Source organism: Oreochromis niloticus, unplaced genomic scaffold (assembly GCF_001858045.2).
Source record: "Oreochromis niloticus isolate F11D_XX unplaced genomic scaffold, O_niloticus_UMD_NMBU tig00007262_pilon, whole genome shotgun sequence".
NCBI classification, from domain to species: Eukaryota; Metazoa; Chordata; class Actinopteri; order Cichliformes; family Cichlidae; genus Oreochromis; species Oreochromis niloticus.
This window is the reverse complement of record NW_020328451.1, coordinates 26,121-41,656: the sequence shown is the minus strand read 5'-3', so window position 1 is coordinate 41,656 and position 15,536 is coordinate 26,121. Positions and strand designations below refer to the sequence as shown.

The window sequence follows — 15,536 nt, the reverse complement described above, 5'->3', positions numbered from 1 at the left end:
CTCCTTTTGGGTTTTGTGTGAAAGATCTGAACTCAGGGAGGACACTCAGACGAGACAGTCTGAACCAGACAATCCTGTACCTGGAATATCAAAACCAGACAATTAGAAGTGGACGATCAAAACTGCACAGTCAGAACCGAGATCATCTGGTTCTGAGATCAGAAAAACTCGTGTCCACTGTCAGCTCCTTTATTGTGAAGGAATGGTTGTTTTATTGTTTGTATTGAAATACAGGAACAACAAGAACACACACACTTACATACACACACCGCTGGTTTCACGTCAATACAAAAACATCTAAAAACCTCAGTACTAGGAGGATCAATAAAAACGATCAGGGATCAATCAAAGCAGAAATCAAAACAGATCAGTAACCGGTTCCTCTGATACTGGATCTGTGGGACGTGGATCAGCTGCCTTGGCTCTGGAGCCTGGATGGAGTTTCTTCAGGGGGTCAAAGGTCAGCAGGGCGGAGATAAAAGATCTCCTCCTCGTCTGCATCACAACCGTAATCTGGATGACACAAATCAATCAATCAATGAAATCAATCAATCAAGGTTACTGTAATGATTTCCAGAATGAAAGTCTGGACCAACTTCCCACCAGCTGCAGAGCTAACACACTCCTCCTCTTCCTCCTCCACAGGAGATGGAGCAGTTGGGGAGCGGGGCTTGTTTCTGCTGCAGAGCCAGGGGGCGGGTTGGACTCGGTCTCTGCTGGTGCTTGTGCTTCTGTAACCACTGAGACTGTGCTCTCTACCTGAAAGTTTAACATCAGGCAAACCGGGTAAGGAGGGAGTAATACGTGCGAGAGGTGAGGAAGGACACACAGGTAAAACAGGCAAGGACGATGCGCACCTGATGAGCTGTTTTCTTCTTCTTTTGTGTGGAGGAAATGAAGTGGCGGAACCTGAAAGAGCAGAAGAGAGAACGTCAGGATTACGTGGAGGACAGGTTAAGGGATAGTCGATACTGATGCCAGGTTATTGATCACAGATCAGCTCAGATACCTCTTGCCCATGATGCTGGTGTTGGCTGCAAGGTCTTGGTTACCGTCACTGGTCTTCTGGTGGCGGTTGAGTCGTTTTTGTGCTGCGGTGGTATCGGGGGTGTGGTCAGGGGAGCTGCTCAGACTTCCTGTCCCTCGGTTCAGGTCTCTGAGGACGTCATAGTTGATCTTACTGGAGATGATCTTCTTCTCCAACATTCTCTTGATCGCCTCACCTGCTGTCAATGTCTCGATCTGGTCCCGCTTCTTAGACTTCTTCTTCTGACAAAACATACACCCCACGGGGTCACAGATCAGGTGGGTGGAGCTTCAGGCGAGGCTCTAGATTGAATGCTGGTTTCACTCACCTTCTCCTTGTAGGTGCCCTCCTCCTTCTCTTTGTTTATCTGCTCCTGTTTCTCTGGAAACACAAACGCAAATCAATCAGAATCAGTAATCAGTAACACCCATCAATGATTGCTGATGAGCACCTTCCTGCTCCTTCAGGTATTCAGGGTTCTGCTTGATCCACAGCTCCATCTTCACCTGAACCTCCTTCTCATTTAGGATGTACTGCAACACACAGAATGGGCCAGTCCAAAAACAGCACGTATAGATGGGTCCTTTCACACTAAAAGTTGCTCAGGTGCCTTTGTACCTGTGGAAACATTAACTGACCTTATCGATTTTTTGATCGTCGATATCTTTCAGGTCCAGCTCCTCGCTCTGCGGGTAGTCACCTGAAAGCAAACGCAGAGCTTGATTCTCACGAACCATCTCTGACTCCCCTATGATGTAATGGTGATGTCACCATTCTGTTACAGTGGTTATCCTCACCGAGCACTCTCCCGCCACTCTCTGATGTGTCCGAGGTCTGGAAAGTCTGCTGGAGGCTCAGGCTAGCGGCGCTCGGCAGTTTTCCTGGAATGGAGGTCAGATAGGCAGCCTGACGGTGGGGTCCCATCGACTCCTTCTCTGGCACCGCCTCCTGATCTCCGTTCACGCCCCGTCCCTCCTCCTCCTGGATCACCTGACACAGGAAGTCCTCGGTCAGGTGGTGGGTGGCGACTTGGAATTCCACGCCTTCGCCTTCGACCTCCTCAGGCTTGGATGGCAGGGACAAAACGTCGCCGTTGTCCTCGGGGTCTGAAAACAGACAAGATGGAGACAACTAAGTGACTGTGTGGGCGTGGTGAGATGGTGAGGTGACCCAGCATCAGAACTGACCGACTTCTTTGGTGTAAGTGGTGTAGATTCCTCTGAGTTTGGGCCGACTCTTCTCCAGCTCGGTTTCGATCTCGTCCTTGTAGCAGCTGATCTCTCCTGATGATGACAGGAAACGCATCGTGATTCAAAGATTCCAAGCCCCCCCCACACACACACCTGAGGCAGCCCACCCAGGTAAAAAAGGACAAACTGACCTTCAACCTCATCCAGTTTCTTAGCCAGCTCCTGCTCTAACTGCAAGAAACCAGGAAGCACAGACTGGTTAGCCAATCGGAGACCTAGCTGCTGCAGCCAATCAGAGACAAAGATGTACCTGCTGCATTTTGGCTTCTTGCTGTGCAGCGGTGAAGGATGGGGGGTCACACTCCTGCTCCAGATCTACTTTCATGAACTCATCGATGGTCAGCTGACTGGTGGGCATGTCCTCAAACTCAGTTAACCTGCAGGGAGGGAAAGGCGCTGAGATCTACTTCCTGTTTTGGTGGGAGTCAGGTGTACTCAAGTGTTTGTGTGGCTCACCTCTTCCTCAGTATGGCCTGGTAGATGATCTTCACCACGCCGATCACGTCCTTCACCGAACGCTGAAACATATGCATCCGAGCTGCTATCAGGAGTGCTGAGGAGGAGGAAGAGGAGGAGCGTTAATGTCTGCTTTGTGCACGTTGCCGCTGACGTTTGTTGCTATAGTGAAAACTTCCACGTTTCACCTGCTCCACAGAGTCCGGAGGGTCGGCGTCCCGTGTGCATCCAGTCCCTCTTCATCCTCTGTACGAGACGAAGAGCTGTCATGGAAACCTCGTGAGTCTTCGCCCCGAACTCCAACATGTGAGCAAAGCGAGGAATATACAGGCAGGGGTCTGAGGAGAAGGAGGAGTGCTTCACTGTTAATGGTGTATCAGGACTCTATAAGTTAGCTGTGAGTTACACTGACCACACATCACATTGGAGACTGCAGACACTCTGTGGCAGTTTCCCTTCATGACTGCAAACCCTCACTGATCACCACGGTCACTGAAACTACACCGCACCTGAAGAGTGTTCATACTGTCCCAGTGTTCAGCGTCCACTGAGCCGCTTCTGCACTCAGAAGCTGCTTTTCTGTGTGTGTCTGCTTGTTAACATGCATAGTATTTTTATTTCTTTATAATAGTGGCTTGGACACGGACATCACCATGGAAACAAACACACTCATCTGTATGTGTCTGTAGCAAACATAAATATACGGACACACACACACCGTATTCAGTGTCCATGGAAACACTTGCGGCTGTGCGTTTGCTATGTTCTTTTCCCGCGCTCTGCCACCCTCTTGCGGTGTGGAGCCGTGATGAAGGCAGCGATATGGTATAAGATGGCGTCCGGAGGCAGGCTGCAGCGTTCTGCTCGTTTTAAACGTTAACAGCGGAAGGACGCGGGCACAGTGGACGTCACACAGGTAACCCGCACACCAAAGCTCCGTGACACGCACCACGGGTTCAACGCTGAGAAGCTGGGACGTGATTGGGACTCAGAGCTGCAATTATTGATGATCAAGTGTTACCAGGCAGTGACCCGATCTCCTGTTCACTCGCTATACTGAAGCAGATGTGGTGGCCATGACCTTCTCGGCCACACTGATGATGTTAATAATATCAGCGGTCTGCTGTCTCCAGACCTCTGCCAGTTAGATACTGTTCACTGACTGGATCCATGTTAGTGATCAGAGCTCAATGACCACAGTGCAGACAGGTGAAGCATTACAGACTGCAGCCGAGCTGTTCTCCTCCAGTCTCCCTCAAGGCGAGGAGGTGGAGGTTCTGGAGGCGAAGAAGAGCTTCATCCAGGTGAGCGACCTATGGCTAACTGCTGAGGACATCTATGGAGACAGCGGCAGATGCTGCCACCCCACCTGTACCTGGTGCAATTCCCTTCCATTACACTGCAGGAGTTTACAGATGGGGCAGCGCAGTCGGATCTGTTGTTCACCGCTACCAACAAACCCAGGCTGGAATTCCCCACTGTGAAGCGGGCAGGGCTACTGCCATAGAGGTGCCACCGCTTCCAATCCTCGGCCTACCGCAGCAACCAGTGGCGCTACAGGGGGCACTGTGACAGCATCCAGTTTGCCGTGGACCGCAGGATTTTTGTAGCTGGGCAGTGGCGGGAAGGCCGAGTAGGTTGTGAGGATTGAATTGAAGAGGCAGGAAATCGTTCTAGCCCAGAAGTTTCTGTCAGATGGGTCAAGCAGCACCTTGTTGTTCAAGCCCCCATGCAGGTAGAGCAGGACACCTTCTACATGGTCAGTGCCGTCTTAGATGGAAATGAGCTGAGTTACTTTGGCCAGGAGGGCATGACTGAAGTGCAGTGTGGGAAAATGACCTTCCAGTTTCAGTGCTCATCAGAAAGTACAGATGGCACCGGGGTGCAGATCCCAGAGGTCATCCTCTACTGTTGAACTGGAACCTGGAGCCAAGGACTCAAGCCAACAGGCAGGAAATCAGAACCTGGAGCTCAGATTCAATCAACGGACCTGGCGATGGGGAGTTGGCAGCTGACTGAACCATGCCATGGGCGTGAGAGCTGATTGGCTGTTAGCTTTGTTCAAAGTGTTTAGAGCCTTCTGATTCTTTGAGAAAACAAATTAAGAAAGTTGTAGTTTCCTGCTGCTGCCACTAGATGTGGCTCTCACACCGAGGGTGAATTTCAGCTTTTTCTGTGTGTTGTGGACAATGAGTTGTACTTGTTGTGTTCAAGGTTACATCATTATGTGTAAAAGGAAAATAAAAATGTGAATGTGACGAGAAATTACTTCAAGCCTGTATTCGGTAGAAAAGAGTTGCAGAGAGAAAGTAAAAAGTTGAAAGTGATAAATGTGATTGCTGTTGTTTTTTTCAGTTTCATTTTTTCTGGATGTCGGCACATGTTGCTGTTTATCACACTTTAAATGACCTGTAAGACTGCATTCTTTGTTTTTCCAGTGTTAAGTGCTTTAAATAAATAAAACAAGTAAATGGCTCACCAATGGCAGGAGCATTGATGCAGAGCTCACAAGCCAGCAGCAGGAAGGTCTTTCTCAGGATGTAGACATCCACCTGGACACACAGCATAGAGGTCACACCTCAATGACTCCACTCAGAGTCCGCTGAAAGCAGCTGAGGCTCGGTCTTACCTGCAGCAGATCGCTGAGGTCCAGCAGCATGTCTGAGGCTCATCTAAGGAAAACCCACTGAAGGTTTGGAGGTGAAAAGTCAGAATGAAGCCTGTAACCTGTAACTGTGTTTTGACTGAGTTTGTGTTTGATTTCAAACCTCAGGTTTGTTTCATCGTTGGTGGTGTTTTTAATGACTTCACACTTCAGAACAGAAACTTATCAAACGTGAATGAAAACCCGTCAGTGTCAGATGTAACGCTGTTACCTGTTCCAGATGTTGCAGATTATCTTAAACAGCACAACATCTGCGGCACGTTCAGGTGATGGAGGCCTGAATGTGCCGCAGATGGATCAGCTCCTGTGACAAACCTGCATCCACCTGCAGCTGATGAAAGTCTGACGTCCGTCTCCTCTCAGGGTTTTAAAAGAGGAGATGAGCTGCACACCTGAGCTACAGGTGAGGAAACCAGGTCAGCGGTTCACCTGGCTGCATGTAAACAGACTCCAGGCTGTCGTGCTTTCAGATTTGTGGGTTGTCTCTGCGATTTGCACATGCTCAGTGGGTCAGAGTGGTCGCTAGGATACGTGGGGTGCCCTCAGTGCAACACACAAGGTAGAGGCAGGCGGCGATGACGTGCTCTGTCTTGTGGCCCCAGGTCAGGTGTTTGCTAACGACCAGCTTGAAGAAGTTGAAGGCGGTGTCAAGGTGGTGCTGGTTGAGCTGCAGCTGACTGCCCATTTGCTGGATCTGACGCTTACCTGCATACACAAAGGCTTGTTACGCCTGTGGCTCACCGGGACATCCCGCTTCCAAACAGCCACAGGACTCACCGTTCTGAAGCATCTGGGCTCGCAACTCTTTACCGCTGCTCTTGTGTGAAACAGAACCAAGGAGGACTTTGATCTTTGACCCTATCACTGTAGTTGCTGCAGAGCATTTTGGGCAAAGACGGGTTAGTGTTATTCTGCTAAAGAGTAAAAACAGAAAGATCCAAGCAGCAGTTCAGGTAAGGAGGGTGTCACACTCGGCTTCCTGCACCTATGTCAGAGTCCACAGGTGTCCTGCACACTGAGCGCAACCCTGCTGAGCACCTTGCTTCAGCTTGGGTTCAGGATCTGGTTTTATTCAGCAGACTTTCAGCTGCAGAATCATTCAGTCTGGATTTTTTCCTAATCAGACCCACCTCCGCTGTGTTTCTCCTGTACTCCCATACAGATGTGCTCAGAGGTTTACAGACACTCATCACAGGCATGAAGTCCGAGTTTTCGTTCCAGGGTGGAATGATTGTACAGCTAACATGTTTACTGACTTTAAAAATTCAGTTCAGTTCAGTGTTATTTATACAGCGCCAAATCACAACAACAGTCACCTCAAGGCGCTTTATATTGTAAGGCAGACCCTACAATAATACACACAGAGAAAAACCCAACAATCACATGACTCCCTATGAGCAAGCACTTTGGCGACAGTGGGAAGGAAAAACTCCCTTTTAACAGGAAGAAACCTCCGGCAGAACCAGGCTCAGGGAGGGGCGGGGCCATCTGCTGCGACCGGTTGGGGTGAGAGAAGGAAGACAGGATAAAGACATGCTGTGGAAGAGAGCCAGAGATTAATAACAAGGATGATTCAGTGCAGAGGTCTATTAACACATAGTGAGTGAAAAGAAACACCCAGTGCATCATGGGTATCCCCCAGCAGCCTACACCTATTGCAGCATAAAACAAGTTTCTGTGTATTTTGGTTTAGTATCTTTATGTCTTTCTGCTAGGACCTGCTAGGACACACACACCATTAGTTAATGGTGTGTGTGTGTGTGCGCGCATGGCTGGGACATGGCCCTGCTCCCTGCTGGATGCTTAGTGCCCTCCCTGGGATGCTGGTGCTTGATGTTTTAGTGTGGTCGTTGGCCCATGCCCTTGGTGGCTCGTAGTGGCCTGTATGTATCTGTGTATTTTCTAATTTTTCTGTTCTACATGCTGTATGTTTGTCTTGTTTACTTTTTTTTTTATCTCTTACAGGTGCAGCAGTTGGCGATACATTGTGCATTTCTGTTTCTTTCTGTTTGGTTCGTGGTTCCAGTGAAACATTTTAAGAGGAAGAACGAGCAGACTTCCACTCTTGTACGATGGACATCAGTTAAGGCCCACGAGGGGAACGCTCAGGCGGACACGTTTCTGATTCTGGATTCGGAACGAGAAGCTTCGAGACACGGCGGCTTGTTTCTTGTGATGTTTTCTTCTGAAACATGGCACTAATTAAAGTACCTGAACTGGTCAGAAGCCTGCTTCTGTGAAACTTGGATGGACTTCAGCAGACTCACATGGTCTTCCTTATAATCAGCCCTTCCTGTTTCACCCTAACCCGCCAGCCCCCTGTTGGCGTCTCACCATCAGCAGACACAAACTGTCCCACGGCGGACGACACGCCTCCGCTTCCCTCCACAAACTGGACCTCGGACACGATGATGTTGTCCTCCAGAACCGAACCGCAGCCGGTGCACACGGTGCTGCCACGGGCCTGGTCCACGTCGATGTCGGACCCCCCGCAGGTCCTGCACACCCGGGAGCTCATGGTGGAGGTCAGAGGTCAGCAGTCCCTGAGGTGAAGAGACCGTTTAGATATCAAGCTTTCACATGACGATAAGTATGAAGGTCACTCTCACTTCCTGTTTCTGATGATGATGTATATGTGTTTAGGATAGCTCCACTGTGCAGTAACTGATGAAGACTCATACAACATTTTAGCCAATTATCTGTCTCCATCTCTTCCTCTGTCACACCAACCCTCTGCAGCTGTGTTCAAAAACCTAGGCTGCATCCTCCTGAGGCCGCATTTGTAGGCCGATTATGTCACAGCGACGCAGCAAAGGCTGTCCCAATTCGTAGACTCCTCCAGATGCGGCCGACAAATGCGTCCTCCTTTTCCCCGAATTTGAAGGATGGGTCGGGTGTATCCTTCGTGGCCCAACCTATCCCAGAATTCATAGCACGGCCCAGCCAGTTCCAGTTTCCAACAATGGCGGGCGCTGCTAAGTTTTAATATTACTCTTTCTGGGTCACAAAATAAACTTTTAACATATTTTCAGGCGAGAATGTAGCTGGTTTATCAAGATATCACATATTTGCAAAAGTGCTCCGACATTTTCGGAGACGTCTGTTACCCACCAGCTCGAATTTTAAAATCAATACGAAATTTCACAGGAAGCCAGTGTAAGTTAGCTAAAACCGGAGTGATATGATCATGCATTCTGGCACCTGATAAAGACAATTAAACAATGTATGCAATGTATCTGTGACATTCAAGGTCAGAGGAAAAGATATTTGAATGTCATCGGCATAGCAATGGAAAGAAATATTATACTTTTTGAAAATAGATCCCAAGGGCAACAAGTACAGAGAGAATAACATAGGGCTCAAAACAGACCACTGAGGCACCCCACAGTGAAAGGGGGCAGAAGAGGAGGAATATTGCCTCATAGCAATGGAGAATGACCTCTCTGGGAGATAAGATTTAAACCAAGACAAAGCTGTGCCCTTAAGACCAACTACTTGATCTAATCTTGATAAAAAGATCTTATGATCTACACTGAAAAAAAGGCCATGTTGGATTTACTTGATTCAATAGTGGACATCGGTTGCACACAAATGTTTTGCTTTGGCAGAAACTTAAACAATTGAGTTCAATCAACACAACTTATTCATATTCAATAAACATGTGCATTTTGTGTTCATAAAACGCGATTGAAACATGTTTAGATGAAGTAAGTTGAGCTCTTGGAATATTTTAATCCTTCACAATTTTGTCATTTTATTTCAACACTATTCAGTAACTTTTACCCCAATACTACTTGGTCACTTAAATACTACATGTTCTCTTCATATTATGTAATGTTCAAAAAAAATCTAGATCCTGGTTACCATAAAAATTTAATGGATGTACAACAACTACCATCCTCCTATCTTTATCCTGGTTGCAGGGGGGCTGGGAAATAACCCTGAAGTGATAGGTTACAAGGCAGGGTACACCCTGGACAACTCATAAGTCTATCACAAACAACCATTTGCACTTACATTGACAGGTAATTTAGAATCACCAATTAACCTAACTCTAACAACTGCATGACTTTTAACTGTGGGAAGAAACCAGAATACCCAGAGAGAAACCAGTGCAAACTAGCCAGACTGTGGATTTGAACCCAGGATCTTCTTACTGTGAAGCAACAGCACTAACCACCATGCCACCAATCCAGACTTAACAAAAGCAGGAAAGCTATGATTTCAAGGCTTGATGCAGAATTTTTTTGTACGTTTTTGTCCTTGACAGGTTAAACCACAATAAATAGCAATAGCATACACGTGGTGTGTGTGTAATTGTCTGCCTCTTATAACTCCAGTGATTTTCCTGCAGTTTGACATCTCGTGCGATCTTGTGAATTTCATGAGTTCAGCAACTAACCACTCTGACTAGATTGTATCATGTCATCTCAACAAGAACAAATTAAGTTGTTGAATTTCATACAGATCCTTCATGATTTAATTACGTTTATAGAAACATGATATTATTGTGTTTAAATTACAAGTTAGACTTTTTTAATGTAACAACCACCCAATTTGCTCGATTTGACTGAGATGGATGCCTTCCTGAAACCACGATCCAAAAGCGTACGGGACTGAAAGTTATTGAGTTACTTCACTCGAACATGATATGAACAATTTAATCTAGCCTCTCTGCATATCATGTAGTTTCTACACTATATAGTTACACTTAACTTTAAAGCATGAGGCACTTATGTTAAATACACGCAAGATGTTTACGTAAATCCAAGAGTTGGCCAATCCCTTTTTTTCAGTGTACGGTGTCAAAAGCAGAGGTCAGACCCAGTAATACTAAAACCACAGAGCAACCTGAAACAGCAGTTGAAAGGAGATCATTAAAAACTCTTAGCAAAGCAGTCTCAGTACTATGTTGACGCTTAAAGCCAGACTGGAACTTTTCACTAATACCATTGGTATCTAAGAAGGTCTGAAGTTGTTTACAGACTACTTTTCCAGGATTTTTGACATCAAGGAAAGTTTAGAAATCGGCCTATAATTGGAAAGAACACTGGAGTCAAGATTAGTCTTCTTAATAACAGGTTGTACAACAGCAGGCTTGAAGGCAGACGGTACACAGCCTGAAGACATTGATGCATTCAATATGAATAAAATACAAGGTCCAATAGTGTTCAGCGCTTCCTTGAAAGTGCGGGCTGGAAGAATATCATGTGGGGAGTTGGAGATTGTTAAGTGATCAATTATTTCCTTTACATCCAAACACAGGCTCAAACTGCTGGAAAACAGCAGAGTATGGAGGCATGGGACACATGACTCAGGAGCCGTAGTTTTACACTCCAACTTTATTCACCTCCAAACATGAACTGAGCATATTCCGCCCAAACACAACAGAACCCTTCTTCCAAGCTTGGGTGTGAGTGGAGCCCTCTAGTGGGTCGCCACAGGAGCATTTAAAAGCTGGAGCTGGATGTGAGACTACCGGTGAAAACGGGGCCCTTAACGTTGTAACTTTATCAATAAAATGCCTTAAGAAATGTTCACAAAGGGACGAGGAGGCCTCCTTATATGTGGTAGCACAAGGATCAATTAGAGTTAAAAAATGTTAAAAAGGGCGCGAGGCTTGTGGCAATTGGTCAAAATAAGACCTGACAGAAAGGCAGATTTAGCAGCTTTCACGGTCTTCTGATATTTTGCTAAACAATTACGAAGAATTTCCAGGACATTTGAAGTTTGTCCTTTTTCCACTTCCTCTCAGCGCGACGGCATTCACGCCTGAGAGCATGGGTAGTTTCATTCAGCCAGGGTTGATATAACAACTTAGTACGCTTTGTCTTTGTAGGAGCCACAGTGTCCAAAATAGAAGAGTATGTGGAATTAAAAAGATTGGTAAGCTCATTAACCGATAAATCCAAAAGACGTCTGGAGTCGTAAAGGGCAGAGTTGGTAAAAAAAGAGCAGAGAAATTAGCAGTAGTAACAGAATTAATCGAGCGCATCTGACGCTAGGAGCCGTCACCGTTCAGCTCCATATGTCTTAGCAACATGAAACATAACCGAAAAATGTCATATAAACACCGGTCCAAGTCCAGTCAAAGGGTTTTTCCCTTTAACTATATTTAAATATTTATAATCAGCATCGGATGCAGCATCTGGAACATGTAAACAAATCTAACCGGCTATCCATTAAAGATAGATAAAGATTAAAGAAGTCCAGACGCTTTCTTTCCAAGCTCCTTACTACATGACCTGGATGACTGAGAATCTTAACAGACATCTAATCGGCTATCCTGAAACACCGGGACCGGTGGCTCTTCTCCCGGAGATCCGGATCCACTCACCGGGAAAACTTCAGAGTCTGGTCCCTTAGAAACTGTGTTCCGTCCCAGAACCCATCCGGTCTCCTTATCGGCTGCTAATAACGGTTATTGATCAGTTATTGATCACTGACTGCTTCCAGATCGCAGTTTTCGCGCTGGAGTGACGTCAACTCACTGGGCAGGGGCGATTTTAGCCCATTTTTAACCAGTAAGATTTCTTACTTGTTTTTGACAATATTTGCTGTTTGTGTGACACACTACTAAAAAAATATAAAAAGCATACAGTACTTGGTTGAGACGTAACATTTTAACAACAAAAGTATAGATATCCCCCCCCTCTCCCAAAATGGTTTGTTCCAGCTCGGCTCTCCGCTGCTCTGGCTCGTTGCTGCCAGAGCGATGGTGGCTGAGACGCAGCGGAGCGGAGCTGTAAGTGCCTGGCTTAAAACAGGGCATGTTAGCTGCATTTACCTTCCGTTACTCTTTATATAGTTAGGTAGGAGTCAGACCATGTTTCTTTTTAAGCTGAAAAACATTACACACAGGCAGTGGCGGTCCTAGCCTGTTTGGCGCCCTGGGCGAACACCCCCTCTGGCGCCCCCCCCACCCCCACACACACGCACGCACACACACACACACACACACACACACATGTATGCAAACGGCTACTAAACAGACATAATTCGTCATACAATGAGAACAGGACAAATCAACAATTGACACTGACTAATTAATATTATATTATTGTATATATTGTTTGGAGTTTAGTCTGTTACTGTTACTATTTTTACCATTTCTTCTTGGAGGAACTGTAACCCACATAATTAAGAAAGTTTTCTGAAAGTTTTAGGATACATGACCTGCCATTATCCAATGACACATCTGCTTACCTGTATCTTTCTCCATGTAGGAGCCATAATTAAATGTATTGAATTTTAATAATCACTGGGTTTTCATTTGTTTGGTTGCTATGGTGATGTGTAACGGGAGTCACGTGGGTGGTAGCGGTGACGTTAAGAGGGCGTTGTCAGTCTGTCATTCACTGGTTTGATTTTGACAGAGCAGGGCTGGGTAGCTGTAGTTTTTGTTGACCGCAACACAACGAGTTTCCCCTTGTTGCATTAGAGCCTGTGACGTTTTAAGAGTTTGAATCGTGAGCCGATCACATTGCTCTGTAAACTTTTCAAGCACTTTAATAAACAAGCAAGCAATTCCACCTCTCGCATTATTGCGTAAAGTTGACAGCGCGTCAGGCAAATAGGCTCAGTCCCTGGCCTCTAGCGACTGTGGAAGTCGCTACACTCCTCTTCTTTTGTCTTTTTTTTTAAACTTTAAAAACGGGTTGTGTGTGAGACTTTAAATCAACAAAATACAAAATATACATTTTAAATTGTTATTGATCCCTTTACCCCGAGTCCTAAAGTGTATATTTAGTTTTTTACTCTTAAATATTTATTGTTTGTTTACTTGCACCGCTGTAACTGGAGCCTCGTCGTCTCGTCTCTCTATATACTGGATTGTCTGTAGCGGAGATGACAATAAAGTTTACTTTGACATCAGCAGCGAGCAGGCGCACCGAGGGCTCTCGCGCTCACTTTCCGCGTATAGAATTTTGAAAAAACATCGGTGCAAATTATAAGTCTGTATCATGATGTCTGGTGTTTTCGTGTTGTTGGTTTGTTTTTATTTTGTTTTATTTTGCGAGTTGGTTATTAGATGCTGCTCCAGCCAGCCAGAGAATCCCCCGCCGCCCCGCCCTCTCCTCCCTGTGCCGCAAGCAGCAGGCGCACCTCGCAAACGGAGGGCGCCCTTACTCCCAGCAAATGGGCGGTAGAAAACCGATCGGTGCCTATGACATTCCCAATATGCGCTGGCATGATGTCGGGGCAGCATGAGTACAAGCATTTTTTTTTTTTGCCGATGCCCGTGATGCCGCCCCCACCACGATGCCGCCCCGGGCAACCGCCCGTGTCGCCCGTATCTAAAACCGCTACTGCACACAGGTAACCTGCAGCAGGGCCGTGCAGAGACGTTTATAGGGGCGGGTGCTCAAAGCTAAAAAAGGGCACATTGAACCAGGCTGAATAACAACAACACACATTCATCAAGAATCTAATATGGGATCGCATCATACTATATCACTGTTGTGAGGCAAAGCAAACGTAGCCTATGTTTTACCTGATGGGTACAATGTTGCTGTTGAGGGGTTGCTGCTGCTGCTGCTGCTGATAGTGCTGGAGGGCAGGGCTGTGTTGATCTGAGACTGTAGACATTAAAAAGTCCATAGGAGAGATGGTAGCTGATTAAACAAGTGTCATGAGATAATAACAAAATGCAAAGATTGGTGACAGCACTTGGAACCATAAGGCAACAAAAATCTGAGAAATAAACTAGACCCTGCCTGTGAATCACTCTTTGCCTCTCTTCCTCCTTCCATCCCCTCATTTCATCTATCACTCTCCACTTGCTGTCCATCTGAGAACAAGGCATAACTTGCTATTGCAATACACTATTGCAATACACGCCAGTGCGTGAATGTGAGAGTGAATGAATAGTGGCATTGTAAAGCGCTTTGGGTGCCTTAAAAAGCGCTATATGAAATCCAATCCATTATTATTATTATTATTATTATTATTATTGTTACTATTATTTAATTATCCACACTTAACAACTCTTACACTTAATCTATAATAAAATGATGACAGAAAAATGTTATAGAAGCAAAACATTTCAGTTGTGCTTATTATTATTTTTATACTGGAATACCTCTCCAACAACTGGTACATGTGTTAATGTTACCTGTGCTCTTTGTAATCCAGCTGCTGAGGGATCCACTGCCTTTAGTAGCCTCACACAGCTCCTACTGTTTCCTCCTCATGTCCTTACCAGCCATGTCTGGACAATGTTATGAGTAATAATTCAAAAATCCATATACATAAAACACACACATGCACGCACACACAGTGACATTTTAGACCTTCTTCAGAATACTGTATATACTGTGGGCACAAGTTTGCATCATGGTGCTGATCCAGAATCCTTCCCTTATTATTTATTACTAGAGCTACAATAATAAAGCAATGAGGGAAAAAAAGTAACAAATTTATAATAATGTATTTATGATGATTCCATTTGTTTCACTATCCACTCTGTGCAGGCAGAAAGCTTATTACATTTTTAAACTGTGGAGATACAATAATTTTGCTGCTGTAAAATCAGCATTTTGTCTTATTTAAAATATAAATCTAATATAATCTGTTTCTTAATGTATGTTCTTTAAAATACAGTGTGTTTTTTTAAAATATTATAATTATAATAATCCATAATTATGTGGACATGCATATTAGATCGTTTTAAGTGAAATATAAGCCCTCTAGAAAGGCAGGAAAAGCCCTGTAACTTACTTTAAAACTAAATATGTTCCCCAAAACGGTGGACAGAGCTACAGACCCATGACAGCCTTACCCAGTGAGCCAGCAGCTATGACCAGCACTACTTGTGAAGTTAATAAAAGGACAGGTAATGTTTGTCGCGCTGTTGCACACACAGCACGCTCATTTGTTTCAGTTCGTGAGTTGCCACAAGACAGCTTACCAACGTGTACGTGATAAGCTAATACTCCTGTGTGCTTTAGACTACAGTGTGCGCTGTACACCTACTTACTGGTTTTGTCGCATCAGTCTGTGTGTCTGAGGTAATTTGTGTTTCTCCTACAGCTCCGGACCGCAAAAAATGCGCGTGCACTTTGTGAGCTCGTTCCCGGCTCGTAACCAGCGCGTTCTGCCGTCAAGGGCGATCATTGGTTAATGGTGATCATGTGAC

General features: G+C 45.6%; 1 protein-coding gene across 1 annotated transcript; it reads right to left on the bottom strand.

Annotated features, from left to right (window-relative positions):
• Window positions 1–663: 663 nt before the first annotated feature.
• Window positions 664–12,623, bottom strand: LOC100694663 (transcription factor IIIB 90 kDa subunit; the record flags this gene model as incomplete). The annotated part of the gene is made up of 18 exons (XM_025904816.1): window positions 12,605–12,623; window positions 7,733–7,941; window positions 6,176–6,271; window positions 5,930–6,103; window positions 5,363–5,394; window positions 5,213–5,285; window positions 2,922–3,071; window positions 2,734–2,830; window positions 2,528–2,654; window positions 2,409–2,448; window positions 2,215–2,310; window positions 1,825–2,133; window positions 1,666–1,727; window positions 1,479–1,560; window positions 1,356–1,408; window positions 1,010–1,269; window positions 858–909; window positions 664–759 (listed from the first exon to the last, which is right to left on the bottom strand). Coding segments are annotated over exons 2-18 (1,983 nt in total), but the record flags the coding sequence as incomplete, so codon positions are not given.
• Between the last annotated feature and the right edge of the window lie 2,913 nt (window positions 12,624–15,536).